At 40.0% G+C, this 21,180-nt stretch overlaps 1 protein-coding gene across 4 annotated transcripts; it reads left to right on the top strand.

Annotated features, from left to right (window-relative positions):
- The first annotated feature begins 251 nt into the window (after window positions 1-251).
- NAA20 (N-alpha-acetyltransferase 20, NatB catalytic subunit) lies at window positions 252-19,974 on the top strand. Of its 4 annotated transcripts, XM_070419836.1 has the most exons (7): window positions 320-382; window positions 7,082-7,106; window positions 7,547-7,598; window positions 11,638-11,704; window positions 12,382-12,517; window positions 18,596-18,741; window positions 19,447-19,974. In XM_070419836.1, the coding sequence occupies exons 3-7, from the start codon at window positions 7,566-7,568 to the stop codon at window positions 19,530-19,532; spliced, it is 468 nt and encodes a 155-aa protein (XP_070275937.1). In that variant the 5' UTR covers window positions 320-382; window positions 7,082-7,106; window positions 7,547-7,565; the 3' UTR covers window positions 19,533-19,974. The 4 variants fall into 4 exon arrangements, with proteins under 4 accessions (XP_070275935.1, XP_070275936.1, XP_070275938.1 ...); XM_070419834.1 differs by lacking the exon at window positions 7,547-7,598 and having other exon boundaries at window positions 252-382; window positions 11,614-11,704; XM_070419835.1 differs by lacking the exon at window positions 11,638-11,704 and having other exon boundaries at window positions 252-382.
- Window positions 19,975-21,180: the final 1,206 nt, after the last annotated feature.

The following is a 21,180-nucleotide window of genomic DNA, read 5'->3' as shown; positions in this document are numbered from 1 at the left end:
GCTTTGGTTTCCTAATCCCTGCAGCTTTGTGTCTCCTTCCTCGGTGATGGCTTTATCTACTTTTTACAGTCGCTCCCATGAAGGGGTTTCCAGCTTATGCAGGATAACCCTCTTGCCCTTACAGAGGTGGGCTGGCAATTCCTAACTTGCCGCTAGAGGGAGCTGCATCGCTGCGTGGTTGCCGAGCAACTGGTGACCCGGAAGAAGTTCTCCGCCTTCCAGAGGGGCGGTAGTTCGCTGGATGACTTCCGGCGGGGCGGGCGCTCGCTGGATGATTTCCGGCGGGGCGGGCGAAGTCCCGGCGATTCTGCTTTGGCGGCGGCGGCGTAATGACCACGCTCCGGGCCTTCACCTGCGACGACCTGTTCCGCTTCAACAACATGTGAGTGAGATGCGCACTGGGCGAGCCTGGTGGCGGCTCCCCCTCCCCCGGGCCGGGGTCCGAGGAGTCAACCCCGCCCGGCCGGCGCTGGTGCCTCCCGGGGGGCTGCAGGGGCCGAGGCCAGGGCGGGGGCGGCCGCACGGGCTGCCCTGCTGACCTTGGCCGAGGCGCTCTAACTTCATCCCGCCGCCCCGCGTCCTCCGGTGGCTGTCAGGCTGCGCTGGGTGGGCGGAGGTGGGGGCGGCCTGGGAGCCCACGGCCGGCGCCCGGCCCTGCTGCCTCCGGGCCTGGGACCGGCTTCCCCTTGTCCTGGACACCCCAAAAGTCCTGGCCTGGAGGTCGCGGCGAGGTCAGCAGCTGATAGCAAAGTGTCTGATGCAGCCCCCCGGGTGGAGGCGGGAAACTTTAAAGGATGAAATGACGAGGTGACCAGGCCCTGCAGCGGTTCCTCCCGCAGTGGGGTCGGGGCTTGGTTTTGTCCGGGTTCCCGGAGCGGCGCCCCCAGCCGGGGCACCTTGCTTCTGCTGTGCAGCGCCAGGGCGGGGCATGCTGCTGCAGGCCCATGTGTGGCAGCTTCTTTCAGTCCGAGTTGTCAGGATAGGTGACTTGCAGGTACCATACCCCCCTCCCGCCCCCCCCCCCCCCCCCGAACAAAACATGTTTGTTATTTCTGAATTTGTGAACATTTAAAGAGTTGACAATTTTACCTCGAACACCTGTGTGGGCACATCAGCAGGATTCTACCGAGAACATGTTGCTACATTGGCTCCATTTGCGACATCCATCCCGTCATCTTTCCGTTTATCCCACATTCATCCATTCCTCCACCCACTAACCCCCCATCCATGTTTGAAAGGTGGACAGATGTTGATAATAATGAAGAAGGAAGTCGTGGAGAAGGGAGGGGGAGTTAAGGTGGGAAAGCTCGAGGCGTGGCGGGTCGCCTTGGAGACGAGTGTGCTGTGCCTGCAGTGGTGGGTCTGTAACTAAGTAGCCAGAGAGAAAGGGTGAAAGGACTTCTCCATTGTTGACGGGCTTACACTTGATCCTGTTGGAAGGAGGTTCTGTTTGAAGCGGCATAACGGAGGCAGTTTGTGTGGAGCTCTCGCTGATCCCTGCGCTGGCACTGCAGTAGCATTTAATCCTCACAGTTCTCTGAGTAGGTGGTCTCATTACCCCCATTTTATGTATGAGCAAACTGAGGTACTGAGAGCAAGCGAATTGTCCCAGGTGTGAGGGCCTTGCAGTGAGAGCGAGTCAAACAAGGAGACTAATTAATCCAAGGAGATTGGCAACAGCCGTGGTTCTTAAAGAGTGGTCCCTGACCATTGGGAACGTTTTAGAAACGCAAATTCTCGGGTGTTTGAGAACCACTGCTCTGAAGCCAGAGCCCTTTAACACGAGCTGTGTGGAATAGGAGGTGGGTAGAGGAGGTATACCAGGCAGGTAAGCCATATAGGAGGTCTTGGCAATGGCCCAGAGGTGACAGCTCAGCAAAGGCGTGGGTTTGGGTGGTTCAGGCCTGGGAGGTGACAGTGTGCCTTGAAACTTCAAAAATAGCAAAGGCAACGCCTCTTGGAGAATCAGTTTTAACTGAAAATCTGGGAAGGGACAACACTGTTTTATGTGAAGATGAGTTGAATAGAAGAGATGGTATCCTCTGATCACCATCATTCTGTTACCTATATCTGTGATAATCTGACTTCTTTTAGCGTAATATTCTCAAGAGTTCATCTAGGTTGTCACAAATGGCAGTATTTCATTTAAGAGGAATAGTATTCCATTTTACAAAATTTATTGCTCTAGTAAAGTAATTTGATCATTAAGTCTATTATTAATATAATAAATGTCTTCTAATTGGTTTTTAATGAAAAAGTTCATTGTTATAAATAAGCATGAGATGTGCAGTAAGACATTAGATTTTAAAGACTCATTCAGCTTAATATGGCCTTTCATTGTACATCACTAGAGGAGCTCCTCTTCCTTCCCATTTTCTCCTCTTTCTCACTTTGATTAGGGCACTTGGGTAGAGAACTCTGAGAATCACAGGATTAGGTGTTGCAGGAAGAACTGAAAGAAGCAGTGGATGTAGAAACATTAGAACTAACTTAACAAATAGTTTATCCTTAGAAAATTATTTGCATACCTACTATGGAACCATACTAGTGAATGAAACAGGATAAAATACTATCTTTAGGGAATTTACATTTTAGAGGGGAAAACAAAGAAAATACATGCAGAACTTAGTGTTCAGTACTAAGGAGATATGAGAGCAGTAAAGGGAAATAGGAGGTGAGTGAGGATTCAACTTTAGGTAGCATGTTAGGGAAGGTGTCACTGAGAAATACCTAGGGGAGAGGCGATGAGTCACGTGGATGTTAGGGTCAAGGGAACTTGCAGGCAGAGAGAAAAGTAAGTGCACAGATACGTTTCAGACAGAAGGGTCCAGTGTGGCTGGAGCCGAGTGAGTGGAAGGGTGAGGGGACGCGGTCACAGGCAAAGGGCTACATCTTGGAGAGGCCATCATAGGACTTGGGATTCTCTGTCAAGTGCACTGAGATACCAGGTGGAGAACTCAGGTAGGCAGCTGGGCATGCAAGTCTCAAGTTTAGATTTGGTCTAAAGATAGAAATTTGGGGGGTTAACACTCTGTAGATGGTATTGAAACCAGGAGGCTAGTGATGTAAGTGCTGGAGTGAGTGTAGATAGAAAAAGGAGGCTCGGGGATGGTGCCCTAGGGCATCAAGTATTAAGAGTGCAGACCTAGTGGCCCAGTGCCGTGGGAGGAAAACCTGATGGTGGGATCGTAGAAGCTGAGCAAGGGGAGTACTTGAGGTGGAGGGAGTGGGGGACTATGTCAAGAGCTGCTGATGGCTAATTGTGAAGTAGGTTTGTACACTTCTTCCAGAGGGAGTGGGGAATTGCAGGAGCAGGGTCCCGGGAAGTGCGAGGTAGTGGGGTCTGCTTAACAGAACTCTAAGCATGGTCACAGGAGAACAAGTAGAGTAAGAGTTCAGCGGAGGGAACTTGCTGAAGCTTTTTTCTTGCTGTTGTGTTTTCTTTGTGAAATAGGAAGCAGCTGAGATCCAGGAGGGGGTGGCCTGTTGGAGAGTTGAGGCAAGAGGAGAGAATGTGTTAGAGCAAGTGATTCTCCAGGTGTGCACCGGGGCCCCTCAAGATTGTTTTGGGGCTCTGCAAGGTCAGAGCTATTTTCATGATAACACTAAGATGGTTTTTTGCCTTTTGCACACTCATTCTCTCACAGGTGCATAGTGGAGTTTTCCAGATGTGTGATCTTACAACAGCAAATATAACAGACAGATATGAGAATCCTGTCTTCTATTAGGCCAGACATTAAAAAGATCTGTAAAATTGTTAAAACAATGCCATTCTTATCACGACCTTTTATTCTTTTCAAATACATCACACAACTTTATGGTAGGTCTGGGGAAATGCATTATTGATTATAAATGGTGAAATAATTTATCTTTAGCAATATAATTATATATGAAGAATGTAAGTGTGGATGCTCCAAAAGCAACACCATCCTAGTCCCTAGAGCAGGGGTCCTCAAACTTTTTAAACAAGGGGCCAGTTCACTGTCCCTCAGACCGTTGGAGGGCCGGACTATAGTTTAAAAAAAAACTATGAACAAATTCCTATGCACACTGCACATATCTTATTTTGAAGTAAAACAAAACGGGAACAAATACAATATTTGTATTTGCATGTGGCCTGCGGGCCATAGTTTGAGGACCCCTGCCCTAGAGTTTGGTTGATTATACTTGCCTTCACACTGCTAGTTCAGGCAACACCACAACTGAACATTACTTTCTTCCTACTTTATAGTTCTCTCTCAGTGTTAATGATATTGGCAAGTTCACATAAAAAAATACAAGAAAAATGGCTTTTAAAAATTTATTGCTCTAGTAATTTGATCATTAAGTTTAATATCAGTATAATAAATGTCTGTATTCTAATTGATGGTTTTTAATGAAAAAGTTCATTGTTACCTTTCAGAGAAAGTGCTGAGCACAGCGTCAGCCCATAACAGGCAGTTGGTATTACTCTCCCTTTCCCATAAGCAGTGTTCGTATTTATAACAAGTGTCTTTCTACACAGCAGCAAAACCAAAGTGGTCAGTGTTTTTATCTACCCTCCCACCAAGAGAGGGGGACTGATCATGCCTGAAAGACCTCTTTTCTACTTTTAGGCTTTGGTGTTCATTTTAACTTGATTTTACTTAAAAAAAAAAATTAAATTTATTGGGGTAACATTGGTTAATAACATTACATAACTTTCAGGTGTACAGCATTTGACACCTGTGTATTCTATGGTGTGCTCCCCATCTGAAGTCTAGTTTCCTTCTGTTAACCATGTTTGACCCCCTTTATCCACTTCACCATCACCCCATCCCACTTCTCCTGATAACCACCATTCTGTTATCTTTATCTGTGATATTCTGACTTACTTCATTTAGCATAATATTATCAAGAGTTCATCTGTGTTGTCACAAATGGCAGTATTTCATTTCTTTAAGATGAATAGTATTCCATTTTACATATATACCACATCACCTTTGTCCAGTCATTCATCAGTGAATACTTAGGTTGTTTTCATGTCTTAGCTATTGTAAATAATGCTGCATTGAAAATAGAGGCACATATATCTTAATGCAGAAGTATTTTTATAGTTTTTTGATAAATACCCAGAATAATAATTGCTGGATCATTTGATAGTTCTTAGATTTTTGAGGATTTTTTTTTTTTTCTATAGTAGCTATACTAATTTACCTTCCCACCTACAGTATACAAGGGTTTCCTTTTCTCTATATCATCCAACATATATTTTTTGTCTTTTTTATAATAGGCATTCTTACCGGTGTGAGGTGATATCTCATTGTGGTTTTAATTTGCCTTTCTCTAATAACTAGTTATATGTCTGTCTTCCTGGGAAAAGTGTCTGTTCAGGTCCTCTGCCCATTTTTTATTGATTGTCTTTTTGTTGTTGAGCTTTACAAGTTCTTCATATCTTCTCCCATTTGGTTGGTTTCTTTTGCTTGGCAGAAGTTTTTAGTTTGATGTAGTCCCATTAATTTCTTTCTGCTTTATTTCACTTGCATTTGGGATCAAATTTAGAAAAACATTTCTGAGACCAATGTCCATAAATTTAGTGCCTATGTATTCTTCTATGTATTTTATTATTTCAGGTATTACATTCAAATCTTTAATCCATTTTGATTAATTTTGTGTATGGTATAAGATAGTAGTTTAGTTTCTTTCATTCTTTTGCATATGGCTGTCCAGTTTTCCCAACACCATTTCTTTTTCCATTGTATATATTCTTGGCTCCTTTGTCAAAAATTAGTTACGTGTGTGTGTGTGTGTGTGTGTGTGTGTGTGTATGTGTATGTATATATATATATGAAATAAAAGCCTAGTATGCTAAATGTCCGGCCGTCCAGTCAGCTGTTCAACCAATCAAAGCATAATATGCTAATAATATGCTAAGGCTGCTCAGCCACTTGCTATGACGTGCACTGACCACCAGGGGGCATACAGTCGACCGGTCGACCAGTCGCTATGTCATGCACTGACTACTGGGGGTAGACGCTCTGACCGGTAGGTTAGCTTGCTGCTGGGGTCCAGCTGATTGGGACTGAGCAAGATGGGACATGGCCTGGAGCCCTCCCACCATCCCTCCCCAGCTGGGCAACTTCCTGCGTCCTTCCCCAACCCCAGTCGTGCACTGGTGGGGTCGCTTGGCCTGGCCTGTGCCCTCTTCCAATCCAGGACCCCTCAGGGGATGTCGGGAGAGCTGGTTTCAGCCTAGTGGCGGAACGAGCAGTCGCTATGACATGCACTGACCACCAGAGGGCAGACACTCAATGCAGGAGCTGCCCCCTGGTGGTCAGTGCGCTCAGCCAGAAGCCAGGCTCACGGCTGGTGAGCACAGCAGCAGTGGTGGGAGCCTCTTCCACTTCCACAGCAGTCGGACATCCCCCGAGGGCTCCCGGACTGTGAGAGGGTGCAGGCCAGGCTGAGGGAGGTGCCCCCCCCCCAAGTGCACGAATTTCATGCACCGGGCCTCTAGTGTGTGTGTGTGTGTGTGTGTGTGTGTCTCTGTCTGTCTGTCTGGGTCTATTTCTGGGCTCTCAGTTCTCTTCCATTGGTCTATGTATCTGTGTTTCTGCACATACCATACTATTTTGATTATTGTAGTTTCATAGTATTGTTTGAAGTCAGAAAGTGTGATACTTCCAGCTTTGTTAATTTGTCACAGGATTACTTTGGCTATTTGGGGTCTTTTGTGGTTACATACAAATTTTTAAAAACGTTTATTCATGTGAAATGGGTGAAAAGGGTTAAAAAAGGCATAAAACTTCCAGTTATAAAATAAATAAGTCATGGGTATGTAATGGATAGTATGGTGAGTATAACTAATGATACTGTATTGCATACTTAAAAATTGCTAAGCGAGTAGATCTTAAAAGTTCTTACCACAATAACATTTTTGCAACTATCATTTTGCAGTATGGCCATTAGGTAATTTAAACCATCATCCTGAGCCCTAAAGTTGGTTTTAAAGTGGATTTTGCATGTTTTGATTTCCTTGTGCATATTATTTTTAGTTTTAATGGGCTTATTTAAACTGGTTTTGTAAACACTGCTTACTACTGTCTTTTCTCATTTCTTTCAGTAACTTGGACCCACTTACAGAAACTGTATCCTTTTAAAAAAAAAAAAAGTTAAATGAAGGCTTACTAAAAGGAAAATAGAGAAACAAAGGAAAAAAATAGACCAGTACTGAAAAACTTTAAAACCTTTAGATCAGGAAACATCATAAACAATATTGAAAGCAATTTAAATAAACTGGGAAGAAGATTTGTCTTAAACCTGCCTAACAAGTTGCTAATATAGTGACCTCATAAATCTGTAACAATACAGCTACCCTGCCCAGCTTCCCCTCAGTAGTATGGGTGTACACAACAGAAAGTAGTGAGTTCAGCAAGATGGGTTATTTCTGTGTGTTCTGAATGAAGTCTGGAAATGAGCAGTCTAGGGCAGGTGGTGGTTCCATGTAGTCACCAGTGACCAGGTTCTGCACTTGAACCACTCTGCCATTCCCAGGGTGGCCTTGGCCTTCCTATTCCATGGCTGCCAGAGCAGACAGCATCACATCCATGTTCCTGGCAGGAGGATCAACAGAGGGGAAGGTAAAAATATTGTTCGCTGTATCTCGTTCATCAGCACCTGCCTCACTTATGTAGCTGTAAGAGTTCCAGAATGTGCCTACTTTAAATTGGGGCTTATTACTAAAGTGAAGAGAGGATTTGGGGTAACAATGAGCAGTATCTATCTGGATCATGTTGCACTAACAGACAACCCCCACATCCCGAGTGGCTTAAAAACACAAAGTTGGATTTCTGGGTTATCCATGTCCATTGCGGGGGGCGGGCGGGGGGGGGGGGGGTAATATTAACTGATAATCTACACTAATAAAAGAGAAACATGGTAATTGGCGTACGACCGCTACCCTTCTGATTGGCTAATCAGCGTATCCTTATGCAAATTAACTGTCAGCCAAGATGGCGGCCGGCAGCCATGCACTGAAGCGAGCAGGGAGGCTTCCTTGCTCCAGTGACTGCAGATTCCAACGTTCCCCGCCTGACTTGCAGGCCTCTGAGCTGGCAGTTTGAAACATTCTAACAAATATAGCCGGCTGGGATCTCAGAGCTGAAGTTATACATTGTTTCGATTATAGAACGGCAAACAAACCAGCAGCGGAAGCCTCAGAGCTAGAGCCAGAGCTAAAGCTGGCCCAGAAGAAAAAAAAAAAAAGAAAAAAAGGAGTGGTTGGGAGCTTCCCACCAGCCTGAAAGCAGTCAAAACCGCCAGCCTGAAAGCAGCCCTCAGCCCCTCACCCAGACTGGCCAGGCACCCCAGTGGGGACCCCCACCCTGAAGGGTGTGTGACCAGATGCAAACAGCCCTCAGCCCCTCATCCAGGCTGGCCAGGCACCCCAGTGGGGACCCCCACCCTGATCCAGGACACCCTTCAGGGCAAACCAGCCGGCCCCCAGGCCTCTATCCTATATAGTAAAAGGGTAATATGCCTCCCAGCATCGGGATCAGCGGAGCAGTGAGGCCTCCTGGCACCAGATCAGTGTGACAGGGGGCAGCGCCCAAACCCCCTGATCGCCCTGCGGCTCTGTGTGTGACAGGGGGTGGAGCCCCAACCTCCTGATCGGCCCTGCTCTGTGTGTGACAGGGTGCGGCGCCCAAACCCCCCCCCCCCCCCCCTCCACGGGCCCTGCTCTGTGTGTGACAGTGGTGGCGCCCAAACCCCCTGATCCGCCCTGCTCTGTGTGTGATAGAGGGCGGTGCCCCAACCCCCTGATCCGCCCTGCTCTGTGCGTGACAGGGGGAGGTGCCCCAACTCCCCTATTGGCCCTACTCTGTGTGTGACAGGGAGGAGCTCCCCAACCCCCTGATGGGCCCTGCTCTGTGCGTGACGGGGGGGGGGGGGGGGGGGGGGCAGTGCCCCAACCCCCTGATTGGCCCTGCTCTGTGAGTGACAGGGGGCAGCGCCCCAACCTCCTGATTGGCCCTGCTCTGTGGGTGACAGGGGGTGGCACCACAACCTCCCCATCGACCCTGCCTTAAGTGTGACAGGGGGCGGTGCCCCAACCCCCCAATCAGCCCTACCCTGAGCGTGACTGAGGGTGGCATCACAACCTCCCAATCCGCCCTGCTCTGTGCATGACAGGGGGCGGTGCCCCAACTCCCCAATCAGCCCTGCTCTGAGCCCGACCAGGGGCTGCACCTAGGGATTGGGCCTGCCCTCTGCCACCCGGGAGCAGGCCTAAGCCAGCAGGTCGTTATCTCCCGAGGGGTCCCAGACTGCGAGAGGGCACAGGCCGGGCTGAGGGACCCCCCCTTCCCCCCCGAGTGCACAAATTTTTGTGCACCGGGCCTCTAGTTCAATATAAGAGGCTAGTGAACATATTAGTTCAGTCTTACCAGTCAGAAGACATGTGAATTACAACCAAAATAAAATGTGATGTTTTACTTATCAAAATATCTAGAATTTAAAAAAAAAGATAAAACTCAGTGCTGATGAGGGTGAGGTTACAGGAACATTCTCATAAATTGCTAGTGATGGCATAAACTGCAATAATTTTTTGGAAGTCACTTTGGCAATGTAATTTATTTTATTTTATTGATTTCAGAGAGGAAGGGAGAGAAAAATCAATGATGAGAATCATTGACTGGCTGCCTTCTGCATGCCCCACACTGGGGATCGAGCCCTCAACCCTGGCATGTGCCCTTGACCCGAATCAAACCCGGGACCCTTTAGTCCACAGGCCGATGCTCTATCCATTGAGCCAAACCGGCTAGGGTGGCAATGTAATTCTTAGTAATTCCAATTCCTAGAAGCAGAAAATAATAAGCAACAGAGGCAGTTATGTCAGGGCATGATGAACTAAGGTGCAAGAGCCAAGTTTGCACACCGCCTGTTTTTATAGTTTTACTGGGACACAGATATACTGAGTAATTTTCTATTATATATGGTCTTTTCCATGGCCTTCACAGTTTGAGTAGTTGCAACAGAGACCATATGGACCACACAGCCTAGAATATTTACTATCTGGCCCTTTACAGAAAATGTTTGTTAACGCCTTAGTTATGTCATTACAAAAATATTTATTGCTGTTATTAAAAATTGGGGATAACATTCATTCACAACGATAAGGAAATGACTAAATAAATTAATCTCTATTCATAAAGTATTTTAAAAAGTTTGAAAAAGTAGAAACAACCCAGACACCCACTGTCAAGAGATAGTATATTTAAATTGTCTTTTCACACAGTGGAACACTATACAGCAGTAAAAACGAATGGTAGGTAGTTTTACTATTTTTGGTTTTAATGGGCTACGTATCAAAAACAGAGTTGAGTGGGAAAACCAAAAAAAGAAACTCTTAAGTTTTCATTTATCTTTTAAAAACTATGACCTATTAAAGACCTTTCCATGTTTAAAAATAGTAAAAGGATTTTGAAGAATTTTGAATGACACAAATTTTCACCATAAAATAAAGGAAGTATTAGGATGCATATCAACTTACATGGTTTGTTTCCAGTTACCTGTAAAGTTTACAGTAAAAGTCTCATAATCCAGGTGAAGCCATATTTGAAAGGAACCTACCAGCTCCTAGTGGTTGATGAGTGGGCACATTGGAGGAGACAGTTAAGGTGTGTTTTAAGGCTGCATGGTAGGAAGACTGACTGGCCTGTCATTTTAGGGGTTAAGTTTGAAGAGTATTGAAAATAAAGCTTGTCCTTCAGAGGAGAGTTTGAAGAATTTACTAAACAGGTTTCCCAGGAACTTAAAAAAATATATTTATGATCAATGATGTCCCTTCATGGAATTGCATCAGCAAGCTGACATTAAGGAGAAATATAGGAATGAGTACGTATTAGTAAGGACAACAAGGTTGAAGAGTTAAGTAATGAGCACTCACTCTTAAGTCAGCTTTTATTTGCATAACTAGAAATGGAGAATTTAAATCAGTGGAAGGGAAAACTGGGTAATTGTTAAGTTGCCTCTGGAAGTACTTAGTTTTTGTTTTGTTTTCCAAGATAAACAGTTATTATAGAGAAGAAATTTCTCATCCAGAAATATAGAAATTTGTACACCTCTGCCACAATTGATACACATGAACTGTATAAATTTACACCAGTTCATAATTTACCAAATAAAAAACAACTAGAAAGTACTTCATCTTAAAGTTACTTTCACAGTCTCTTAGCTGAAGCTAGTCATTAATTTTCCAGTGCAATTACGGAAAAATAAACATACTGAGCATCTATGTACGAAGTGCCAGGGATAGAGTAAACATTACTCATAGTTTTAAGGGGAGACAGATTGTAAACAAATAATATCGGTGAGGCTAAGTGCTATGCAGAGATTTAGATACAGTGAGTCCTGGTTCAGTTTTCTGTTGGATGGTATGCTTTCCATTCACATTTGAGGTGGTATGTTCAGGTACATTGTTAAAAAATTAGTGCTAACCTAAGTATTTCCTGTAATGATATGATTATAGAAAACATACATATATAGAGCTGGGGATAAAGCAACAACATACTTATGAAGGGGAACTTTCTTTATCCCTTTTATGAAGAACTTGTTACTGCCCGTCGTTTTTCACACTCCTTAACAAGACTCTAGTATGGGATTCCTTTTTATTTACAGTATCTTGCCCATTGGCCAGAGTATTTCATTGTTGCAGAGGCACCTGGTGGAGAGTTAATGGGCTATAGTAAGTATAATGCCACCAGTACTGTTTTGGATAGGAGTTAAGATTTTAATATGGGTTTAAACTGGTTTAGAATGATAAAGAATTGAAAGTATAATCACGATGTCTATAATTTCTTTCCTTTTAACTATTAGAAACTCAGTGATCCCTTCTACGTTAGGCATTGTCCTAGGTCCAGCTGTTACAGCAGTGAACCAACCAAACAGGGTCTCAGTCTTCTTGGATCTTTCAAACTATATATGTGTTAAGTTTCTACATAGTTTATTTGGTACATAATACAAGGATTGTAGCATCTTCATTGAGTAGCATTATTAACAAAAACTTAGCTATTGATTATCTCAGTTATGTATACATGTACACATACCCACACATATACCTATGTGAAATATAGATATTTTTAAAAATACATATTCTGATTCTGTGTTCAAAATTAGTTATGTTTTTAGTATATCATTCCTTTAAAAAAACTTTCTAATTCCGATTCTACAACTAGATTTAGCATGACATTTATAAGTGAAATTCAGATAAAAGCACTATTAACCATTAAGTAGATGACTTTAAGATTTAAAAACTAAAGGTTTGTCATTAGTTTCCTTTATAATAAAAATGTACCAAACAGTAATTCTATATTTATGTGTAAACCCCTGTGTTTATTAATGAATGCAATCTTTTGTTGGCAGTTATGGGTAAAGCAGAAGGCTCAGTTGCTAGGGAAGAATGGCATGGGCATGTCACAGCTCTGTCTGTTGCCCCAGAATTTCGACGCCTTGGTTTGGCTGCTAAACTTATGGAGTTATTAGAGGAAATCTCAGAAAGGTGAGATCCTATTTTTCTAATAATTTATGAACCCTGATCATTTGATTTTTCTCTGTGAATATTTATAAGACTTTTTCCCTTCAGGCTGAGTAAATATAATGCATTACAACTTACAGAAGTTTCATTTTTAGCCTCCAGTAGTCCTTACAAAAATTCTGTAACATATTCAGAATGGCATTGTCCCTATTTTGCCACTGAGGAACATTAAAGCAAAATAAGTGACTTGCCACAGGCTTACAAGCTGGGTAATTCGTGGAATCAAATACTAGCCTTCATATTTTTTATTTATTTATTTTTATTACTATTCTTGCCACTATGGGAGATATTCCCATATTCTTTGTTAACACTGCCCTTGGCATCTTAATTTTTTCACAGTGCCCCTTGACCAAACGGAAAACAGTTTAGTCTTAAGCAGTTATGCCCTGATTAATAAGTATTTATGGCCTAACAACCTATTTAGAAAAAAAGTAAACTGAAAGAAAAAGTATTTTTATTTCATTGTTAAATAATTGTGGTTATCGACTAATGAGATGTGTGCTCTTGTTGGGTATTGTATTCCTTTTCAAACCCTGGAAATGGATTGATACAACCACCCGCATTCCTGTTTCACATTGGTTTTCATGTGGTACTTTATTTTTTTCATCATAGGAACTGCCCAAAATCTGGCTTCATAAAGGTAGTCATCAAAAGGGGGATGTAACATGATGTAATGTTGTATTCTCGATTACATCAAAATAGTGGTTTGTTAGTGTCTGATATGTAAGGTTTGTCTGTGTTTTCCTCGAACATTTGAAATATCCTGCAGCACCTCTGAGTTTTGGGCACCCTGGGGCGCCCTGGAGCAGTTTGGGGAACTGCCAACATTATGGCTTTTTAAAAAAGACCTATTGTATATGTTAAACATCCTCATTAAGTGATATGAAAGTAATAAAGAGAAAACCCCTCCTGCCAGCCCATTCTAGGATATAAGATGTGTGTATAAAGTTTAACCAGTTGCCAAGCTGCCATTTTTTCCTTTCCTATATACTTTTAAGTATTTAGAGTAAAGGGAATAGCTGCTGAGAAGCACTCGAGGCTTTACACTTAATTAATGGAATTAATATAAGTTTTAAAATAACCCAGGCTTAAAAATGCTCCTAGCCAAAGTGGTGGCAAGAGGAACTCGAGCTCATTCAGAGAAGAGAGGAAATGGTGTTAGCCAAAAAGGAAATGAACTCTAGTCCTTAAGAATACCTAAGATTTAAGTGATCTTTATTTGTATGAATGTGTGTGTATATACCAATATCCATTCATACATCTATACATGTGTATACATGTATACATTAAAAATAGAAACAGTATGTAACTTCAAAACAAACAAGTAGGGAAAAAACAGAATGACAAATCATTTTAAAAGAAGAAAGAAAAAGGAAATTAAAATGACAAAATAAATAAAAAGCATGAATTAAGATGATAGCTGTGAATCAAGTATTTTCACTAATTACAACAGTAAACGTCAATAGACTAATGAGTCCAATTAAAAGACAGACTTTAGGACATTATGCTAAGTGAAATAAGCTAGTTACAGAAAGACAAATACTGCATGATCCCACTTACATAAGGTATCTAAAATAAATTCATAGAATCAAAGAGTGGAATGGTGGTGGCCAAGGGCTGGGCGTATGGGGAAGTAGGGAGTTAATAATCAGCATAAAGTTTCAGTTAAACAAGATGAAAAAGCTCGAGTCTGCTATATAGCATTGTACCTGTAGTCAGCAATAATGTATTGTACGTTTATAATTTATTAAGATCTCATGTTGTGTTATGAAATAAAATTGAAAAGTAAAATAGAATTGAAAAAAAAGGAGACTGTTAGGACTATTTACAGGAAATATGTGTAAAGATTAGATATAGAAAGATTGAAAGTAATTTTTAAAATTATACAAATTCTAATCAAGACAGTTGGTATACTTAAATGAACAGTTGTCACAGTATAGTTCAATAATTACCAGCTTAAAAAGAGTCATTGCATATTGATAGAAGATTTAGTCCATCAGGAAGATGGAATAATAAAAAAATTTACATACTCAATGACATATTCAAAGTTAAAATGCCCCACTTGGCAAAACTATACTGAGAAATAGACAAATCATCACCATAATGGGAGATGTGTCTTTCTAATTACTAGGCCAATCAGACAAATTAAGGATATAGAACAGGGGTCAACAAATTTTTTCTGGGCCAAATAGTAAATATTTAGGTGTTGTGAGCTACCTAAGGTCTCTACTGTGTGTGTGTGTGTGTGTGTGTGTGTAACAATCCTTTAAAATTATAAAAAACATTCCTAGTTCGAGAGCAACAAAAAATAAGTTGTGAGCTCTGACCTCTGACTTCAAGAATTTCAATCAGCCAAAAATCTTTCCACATAGAATACTGGCTTTTCTGGCAAAAAATTTTACCATTCTAATAAAGAAATAGTGACTGTAAGTTCAATTTTCCACAAAGAGGGAACATTCTTCAACTTATTTTTTTTAAGGCTAGGATAACCTTGATAATAAAATCTGACAAGAATTAGGAAATTTGAGGGAAATCTCATTATACATGCAGAAATCCCAGTAAAATCTTAGTAAAATGGATTCAGCAATTCATAAAGAGGATGCTATATCAAGGGAAGGTTATTTTTAACATTAGAAAATCTGTAAGTATATTCCACCACTGTAATAGATTAAAGGAGAACTATTATTTAAGTAAATGCAAAAAGTGCATTGATAAAATTCAGTATTCATCCGTGATTAAAAACTTGATCAAACTAGGAAATAGGAGAGAACTTCCTTAAACTGAAAAGAGTATCTGTGAAAAACTTGTGGTAAATATTGGTGGTGATACATGCTTTCCTTTTAAAATCTGGGACAAGGTAAAGACACCTATAGTTGGCCCCTCTTTAGTAATATATTGAAAATACTAGACAGCACCAGTAAACCAAGAAAAAATAAGAGGATTGGAAAAAACAAACTTACTTTGCAAAGATAAGATTGGGCAGATAGGAAACTCATTAAGAAGCTACAAGTAAATGTTCAGACCAGTGATTTTCAACCTTTTTCATTTCGTGGCACACATTACTAAAATTCTGTGGCACACCAAAATAATTTTGCCGATCTGACAAAAAAAAGTGTAATTTTGATTCATTTACACCAGATGGCTATAGTTGTGTTGGCTGTTGTTTTTTGACAAGTGCATTTTGATGCCATTGAAAATGGCATCTTTTTCTAAATCTTATCATTTGTATAGAAATCAATTGAACTTTATACTGATGTTAAAAATGGCACACTGGTGTGCTCAAAGAATTTTTAAAACATGCAATACCTGACTTTTAGGGACACTAACATCTTTTCCCCAGTGGTTCTCAACCTTCCTAATGCCGCGACCCTTTAATACAGTTCCTCATGTTGTGGTGACCCCCAATTTCATTGTTACAAATTGAACATAATTAAAGCATAGTGATTAAAAACAATATGTAATTATATATGTGTTTTCCGATGGTCTTAGGCGACCCCTGTGAAAGGGTCGTTCGACCCCCAAAGGGGTCGCGACCCACAGGTTGAAACGCTCTATACGTTTCAGAATCAATGTAAGTCCTACAAAAAATACCTGAGATATTTTTACTGCAATTACATGGGCTCTTGAACCAATTACCAGTTTACTATATTAATTCCTTTATGCACTGTGGTTTACCTCTGCATTTAGATCAGTGGTTTCCAACCTTTTTTTGGCCATACCCCAACTAAGCATCTCTAAAATTCTGATGCCCCTTCTGTGACATAATTCTTATTATATTAAAAGTGAACTCTTATTCATGTGGAGGAAGCCTAAAAGGCCATTAACTTGCATCCATGAAAGAAAAATGAAAGAACAAACGGACAGTTGAAGTACTGAGGAAGAAATCACTAAGAAATTGTTAAAAAAATATGAAGTGATATTAAAAAATAGCAAAATTTCAAAACATATAATAGAGAACCGAAATGCATAAATGTCACCATATATATTTATATACTGTATATGAGGACCCTAGAACCATAAAAAATGCAAAAAAATCAGTGTTAATAACTCATTCTCAAATTGCCTTCCTTAAAAATCAAATTGCCCCATGTAGGCAACCACTTATTTAGATGGATCATCTTTAATGTCTCTCACAGTTTTATCAACTTTAGAGATCTTGCAGCTTTTGCTAGATTTTTTTCCCTAAAGGTTTAGTGCAGCGGTTCTCAAACTGTGGGTCGCGACCCCTTCATAGGGGTCGCCTAAGACCATCGGAAAACACATATATAATTACATATTGTTTTTGTGATTAATCACTATGCTTTAATTATGTTCAATTTGTAACAATGAAATTGGGGGTCACCACAACATGAGAAACTGTATTAAAGGGTTGCGGCATTAGGAAGGTTGAGAATCACTGGAATAGAGGCATGGTTAAGAGCCTAAAAGAGACAATATATTCCTGAACAACAAAATGGGTGGATTTGCCCCTTTAGATATCATAGATATTAACCTGTAATGAGTAAGACTCACGTGTGTTCGGGCTGGAGTAAAGCTGTAATGAGTGAGACTGTGTTCGGACTGGTGTAGTTGTCTAGAGCAGTGGAACAGAATTTGAGAAACAGATCCAGGAATACATGAATTTTTACATACCTCAGAGGAGGCAGTTGTCTTGAGTGATGAAAGGATACACTTTTCAGTGAAAAGTGGTGGCACAATAGGATATCCATATGGGGAAAAAAATTTGCCCAGATTGCCATCTTACTATATACAAATCAGTTCCACATTTGTTAAAAACCTAGATGTGAAAAGCAAAATTAACAAGCCCTTTGAAGTTAATACAGGAGAGCATCTCCCTAAGCTCAAGGTAGAAAAGAACTTCTGAAACAAGCCATAAAAAATGCTAACTGTAAAGGAAAAGTTCATATACAGTAGTCCTTCGGGCTAAGTTGGAGATTGGTTCCTACGGCACCACATAACGTGATTTTCGCCGTAAGTCGGAACTCACCTACATAAGCACCTACATCACTCACATGGAGCACATACACAGCAGTAATGAAGTGAAACAGTCAAAAAAATTTAAAAGAAAGATAACAATTCCTGACCTTTACTTGTGACAAATAAATAAAAACATAAAGCACATATGTACATACGTCAAAATGACTTTTTTTTAAATAAATGGAGATGGCGACGTAACCCGAGGACTCTGTATTCAAGTTCATTGAAGTGAAGTAATTTTGTTCATCAAAAAATACATAAAGATAATGACAAGACTAGCCACAAACTGGAAAAAGATAGCAAATTGGAAAAAAGATGTTACATCCTTTACACAAAGATTTTGTTACATCCTTTACACAATGTTGAATATCCAGCACACCAAACTATAGCATAGGGGAGGAAGAAGAAAAATGTTTCAGAGACCAATAGAGACTTCAGAACCAGAAATCTTAATGGCTAGCAAAAATATATTCAGCCTTGTTAGTAATCCAAAATGCCAATTAATATCCCTGAGGTACTATTTTACTGTAAGATTTTCAAGCAAAAAGTCTGATACAAAAAGCCTTGGTAGTATGGTACTGGAGTCTTACCCATTTCTGTGGGAGTTTAAGGGACACAGTAAGTTGAGAAACAGACATTATTTAACAAGTTGAAGTGTGCACCCCGACGAGCCAGCAATCGACTTGAGTATTGTATGACTAACTGGTAAAATGGGCATGTCAATTACTATGACATAAAATACGCAGTAATTTTTTAAGCCAGTTAGCAGAATTGTGGAAAAAATGTTTTAAATTTTATATTTTAAGGAAATATGTACTATAGGTTTTGAAATATTAGTATGCAGACAGAAAGTCATCTTTTTATACAGTGAAATAGTTGTTATAAATCCTCAACAATATATTTTTTTAAATTGATTTATGATGTAATCACCTGCAAGGTCCTATTACTGCCATTCTATTAAAAGTAGTCAAAGTAAAAGCAAGTATTGTTTTTAAAAATACATATATCTATTTTTTTTCTATGGTTTCTCACATGGTAACATTTTCCTTTCTTTTTAAAAAAAAGAAAAGGTGGATTTTTTGTTGATCTCTTTGTAAGAGTATCTAACCAAGTTGCAGTCAACATGTACAAGCAGCTGGGCTACAGTGTATACAGGACGGTCATAGAGTACTATTCAGCCAGCAATGGGGAGCCCGACGAGGATGCTTATGGTAAGCTGTCTTTGGCAAAATCCCATAGAGGAAGCTGAACATTTACATTCATTCTACACACTGAAATATCTAATTATTTTAATAAACTTAAAAGAATCATATTTGTTGGACTTAATATTTTAAATTCAATATATAATATTTAAATTTCCTTTAACCTGCCTTTAGGAACCTACCACTAATTAGCTTATATTAACTGACCAATGACTAGTTACTATGTTATTGTCTTACTATGTTACTTTACTAAGATTCTGTCAAAAGAACATTTGTATGAAGAGCTGAATCCCAGTTGGGCTTTGGTTATTACCCTCTGGTTACTGGTGATTGAGTCTCACTTGTATAAAGACATTTCCCTTAGATCAGTGGTTCTCAACCTTCCTAATGCCGCGACCCTTTAATACAGTTCCTCATGTTGTGATGACCCCCAATTTCATTGTTACAAATTGAACATAATTAAAGCATAGTGATTAATCACAAAAACAATATGTAATTATATATGTGTTTTCCGATGGTCTTAGGCGACCCCTGTGAAAGGGTCATTCAACCCCCAAAGGGGTCGCGACCCACAGGTTGGGAACCGCTGCCTTAGATTCTGGTGAAAGGGATTTAAGGGGCAAAACCTCTTATGGGAACTTTTCCTGTACACTTTAAATTTAATATAAAATTATTGAAATTTGGGTACTTTAATTAAATTTTATTTCCTAACAGATATGAGGAAAGCACTTTCCAGGGACACTGAGAAGAAATCCATCATACCATTACCTCATCCTGTGAGACCTGAAGACATTGAATAACCATGGGCAGTGGTTCTTAGGTTGATGCTCCAGATATTTTATGGACAATATTATTTTCATTGGATGGCATTAGAGTTCTGTTAGAGAAAAGTGCTCATTTAGATCTTAAAGACTTCAAGAAAATGTTTTAAATTTTACTGTTTCCAGGTAGCAACATCATACCTACTGAAGCTGTCCACTGTAATAAAATTCAATCAGAAAGGCAGCTAAGTCAGATGGAAACATTCTATCAGAGTTCATAATATTCACTATATGCTAGGGGGAAAAAAGCCCCAATCTCCTCATAAATTCTATGCCTGAGAACCACTGCTGCATATATATATATATATATATTTTATTTTGTATTGAACTATTGATTGAAGCTTTAAAACCATATATGAAATGTTAAATCTAAGATGTATAATAAAGTGCACTGTTGACTCTATAAATGTTTTTTGGAAGTTTATAAAACTAAATTAAGATTGAGAAAGCATCATTTAGGATATGATGCTTATTTATTTCTATATAAAACATTTTTAAAATGCATACTTGAAACAGTTCCTGACCAACATACTTAAGCTTCCTTATTTCAAAATAAATTCTTCCCAGTTGTTTTCATACTGTTAGTTCTAGATCCTTTCCATATCTCATATATATTTTGCTTAAATCATGCCTTTCAAATTTTAAAAAGATGTTGAGGTTTATTTAAAGGGGGAAAAGAATCTAAATCCTAAAGGCCATGTAACTAGATCATAGGCCAACAACATACTTTCATGTGTAGTTTTCATCACCTGTAATATCTGAAAACATGGAGTAAAAGAAGTAAAGAAAATCCCACAGAAATGATTACTAAAAAGCTGTTACTTTTGAAAGGACTTACTTTGGTAGCGTTGAAAGAGTGAACAAGAAATGAATCCTTTATGTTCTACCATTAGAGAATAACTTTTTCCTTCATGCACTACACTCTGGTACTTCCCAGGAAGTGTTGACTTTGTATTGATCAGATTTTTTTTTTCTTATGCATACATGCAACATAAACATAATTTTAGCAAGACTCCATGATCAGTCACTTTTATTAGCATTTTGGCCCGTTTTCATCTCACCCTTTGACAATGCGCACTTTGCCAAAGGATATTAAAATCACAAATACTCCTCACTGACTAGGCAGACCTCACTACTCAATAGTCAGAACCTGATACCCAACAGCTGATACTGGTCCAATGAACCAGTGAGACTGAAAACAGTTGCCTTTTATCCTAACAGTCCTATTTTATTCTGCCCTTAAAAAATCACAAACTATCTTATTTTCAAGATACAATTTAGTAACATTAACTAGCTTTTATTCCTGTGGGTAACATATTTGCAAACTTAATAAATTTGCAGATAATAAATTTGCGAATTCTCCTTATAAGTGAAAAACAGTCTTAGAGATAAATAGTTCTATAACCTGGGCAGTCAACAGAGCAAAAAAAGAGGCTTAAGAAATATACGCCAAGTTAAAGGAAACAATTTCAGATCAGTTAATTAAGGCAATTATTTTTTGCTTGAGAATGTGAGCAATGTATCATCCAAATGCAATTATTCTCCTTGTGCTATTAAGTTTCATTGAGCTTAGTAGGACACTGAGAGATACTTACTGGTACTCTAGGTAGAAATGACTCCCTCGTCC

Source organism: Myotis yumanensis, unplaced genomic scaffold (assembly GCF_028538775.1).
Source record: "Myotis yumanensis isolate MYYU_CA2020_CCGP unplaced genomic scaffold, mMyoYum1.0.hap1 SCAF_7, whole genome shotgun sequence".
Lineage (NCBI taxonomy): Eukaryota > Metazoa > Chordata > Mammalia > Chiroptera > Vespertilionidae > Myotis > Myotis yumanensis.
The sequence above is the reverse complement of the archived record's forward strand: the minus strand, read 5'-3'. Positions and strand labels throughout refer to the sequence as shown.

Coding starts and splice junctions, on each gene's coding strand:
- NAA20 (XM_070419834.1), top strand. CDS start 330: ATGACCACGCTCCGGGCCTTCACCTGCGACGACCTGTTCCGCTTCAAC. Junction 383..7,081: donor CTGTTCCGCTTCAACAACAT/GTGAGTGAGATG, acceptor CATTTCTTTCAG/TAACTTGGACCCACTTACAG. Junction 12,518..18,595: donor TTAGAGGAAATCTCAGAAAG/GTGAGATCCTAT, acceptor TTTAAAAAAAAG/AAAAGGTGGATTTTTTGTTG.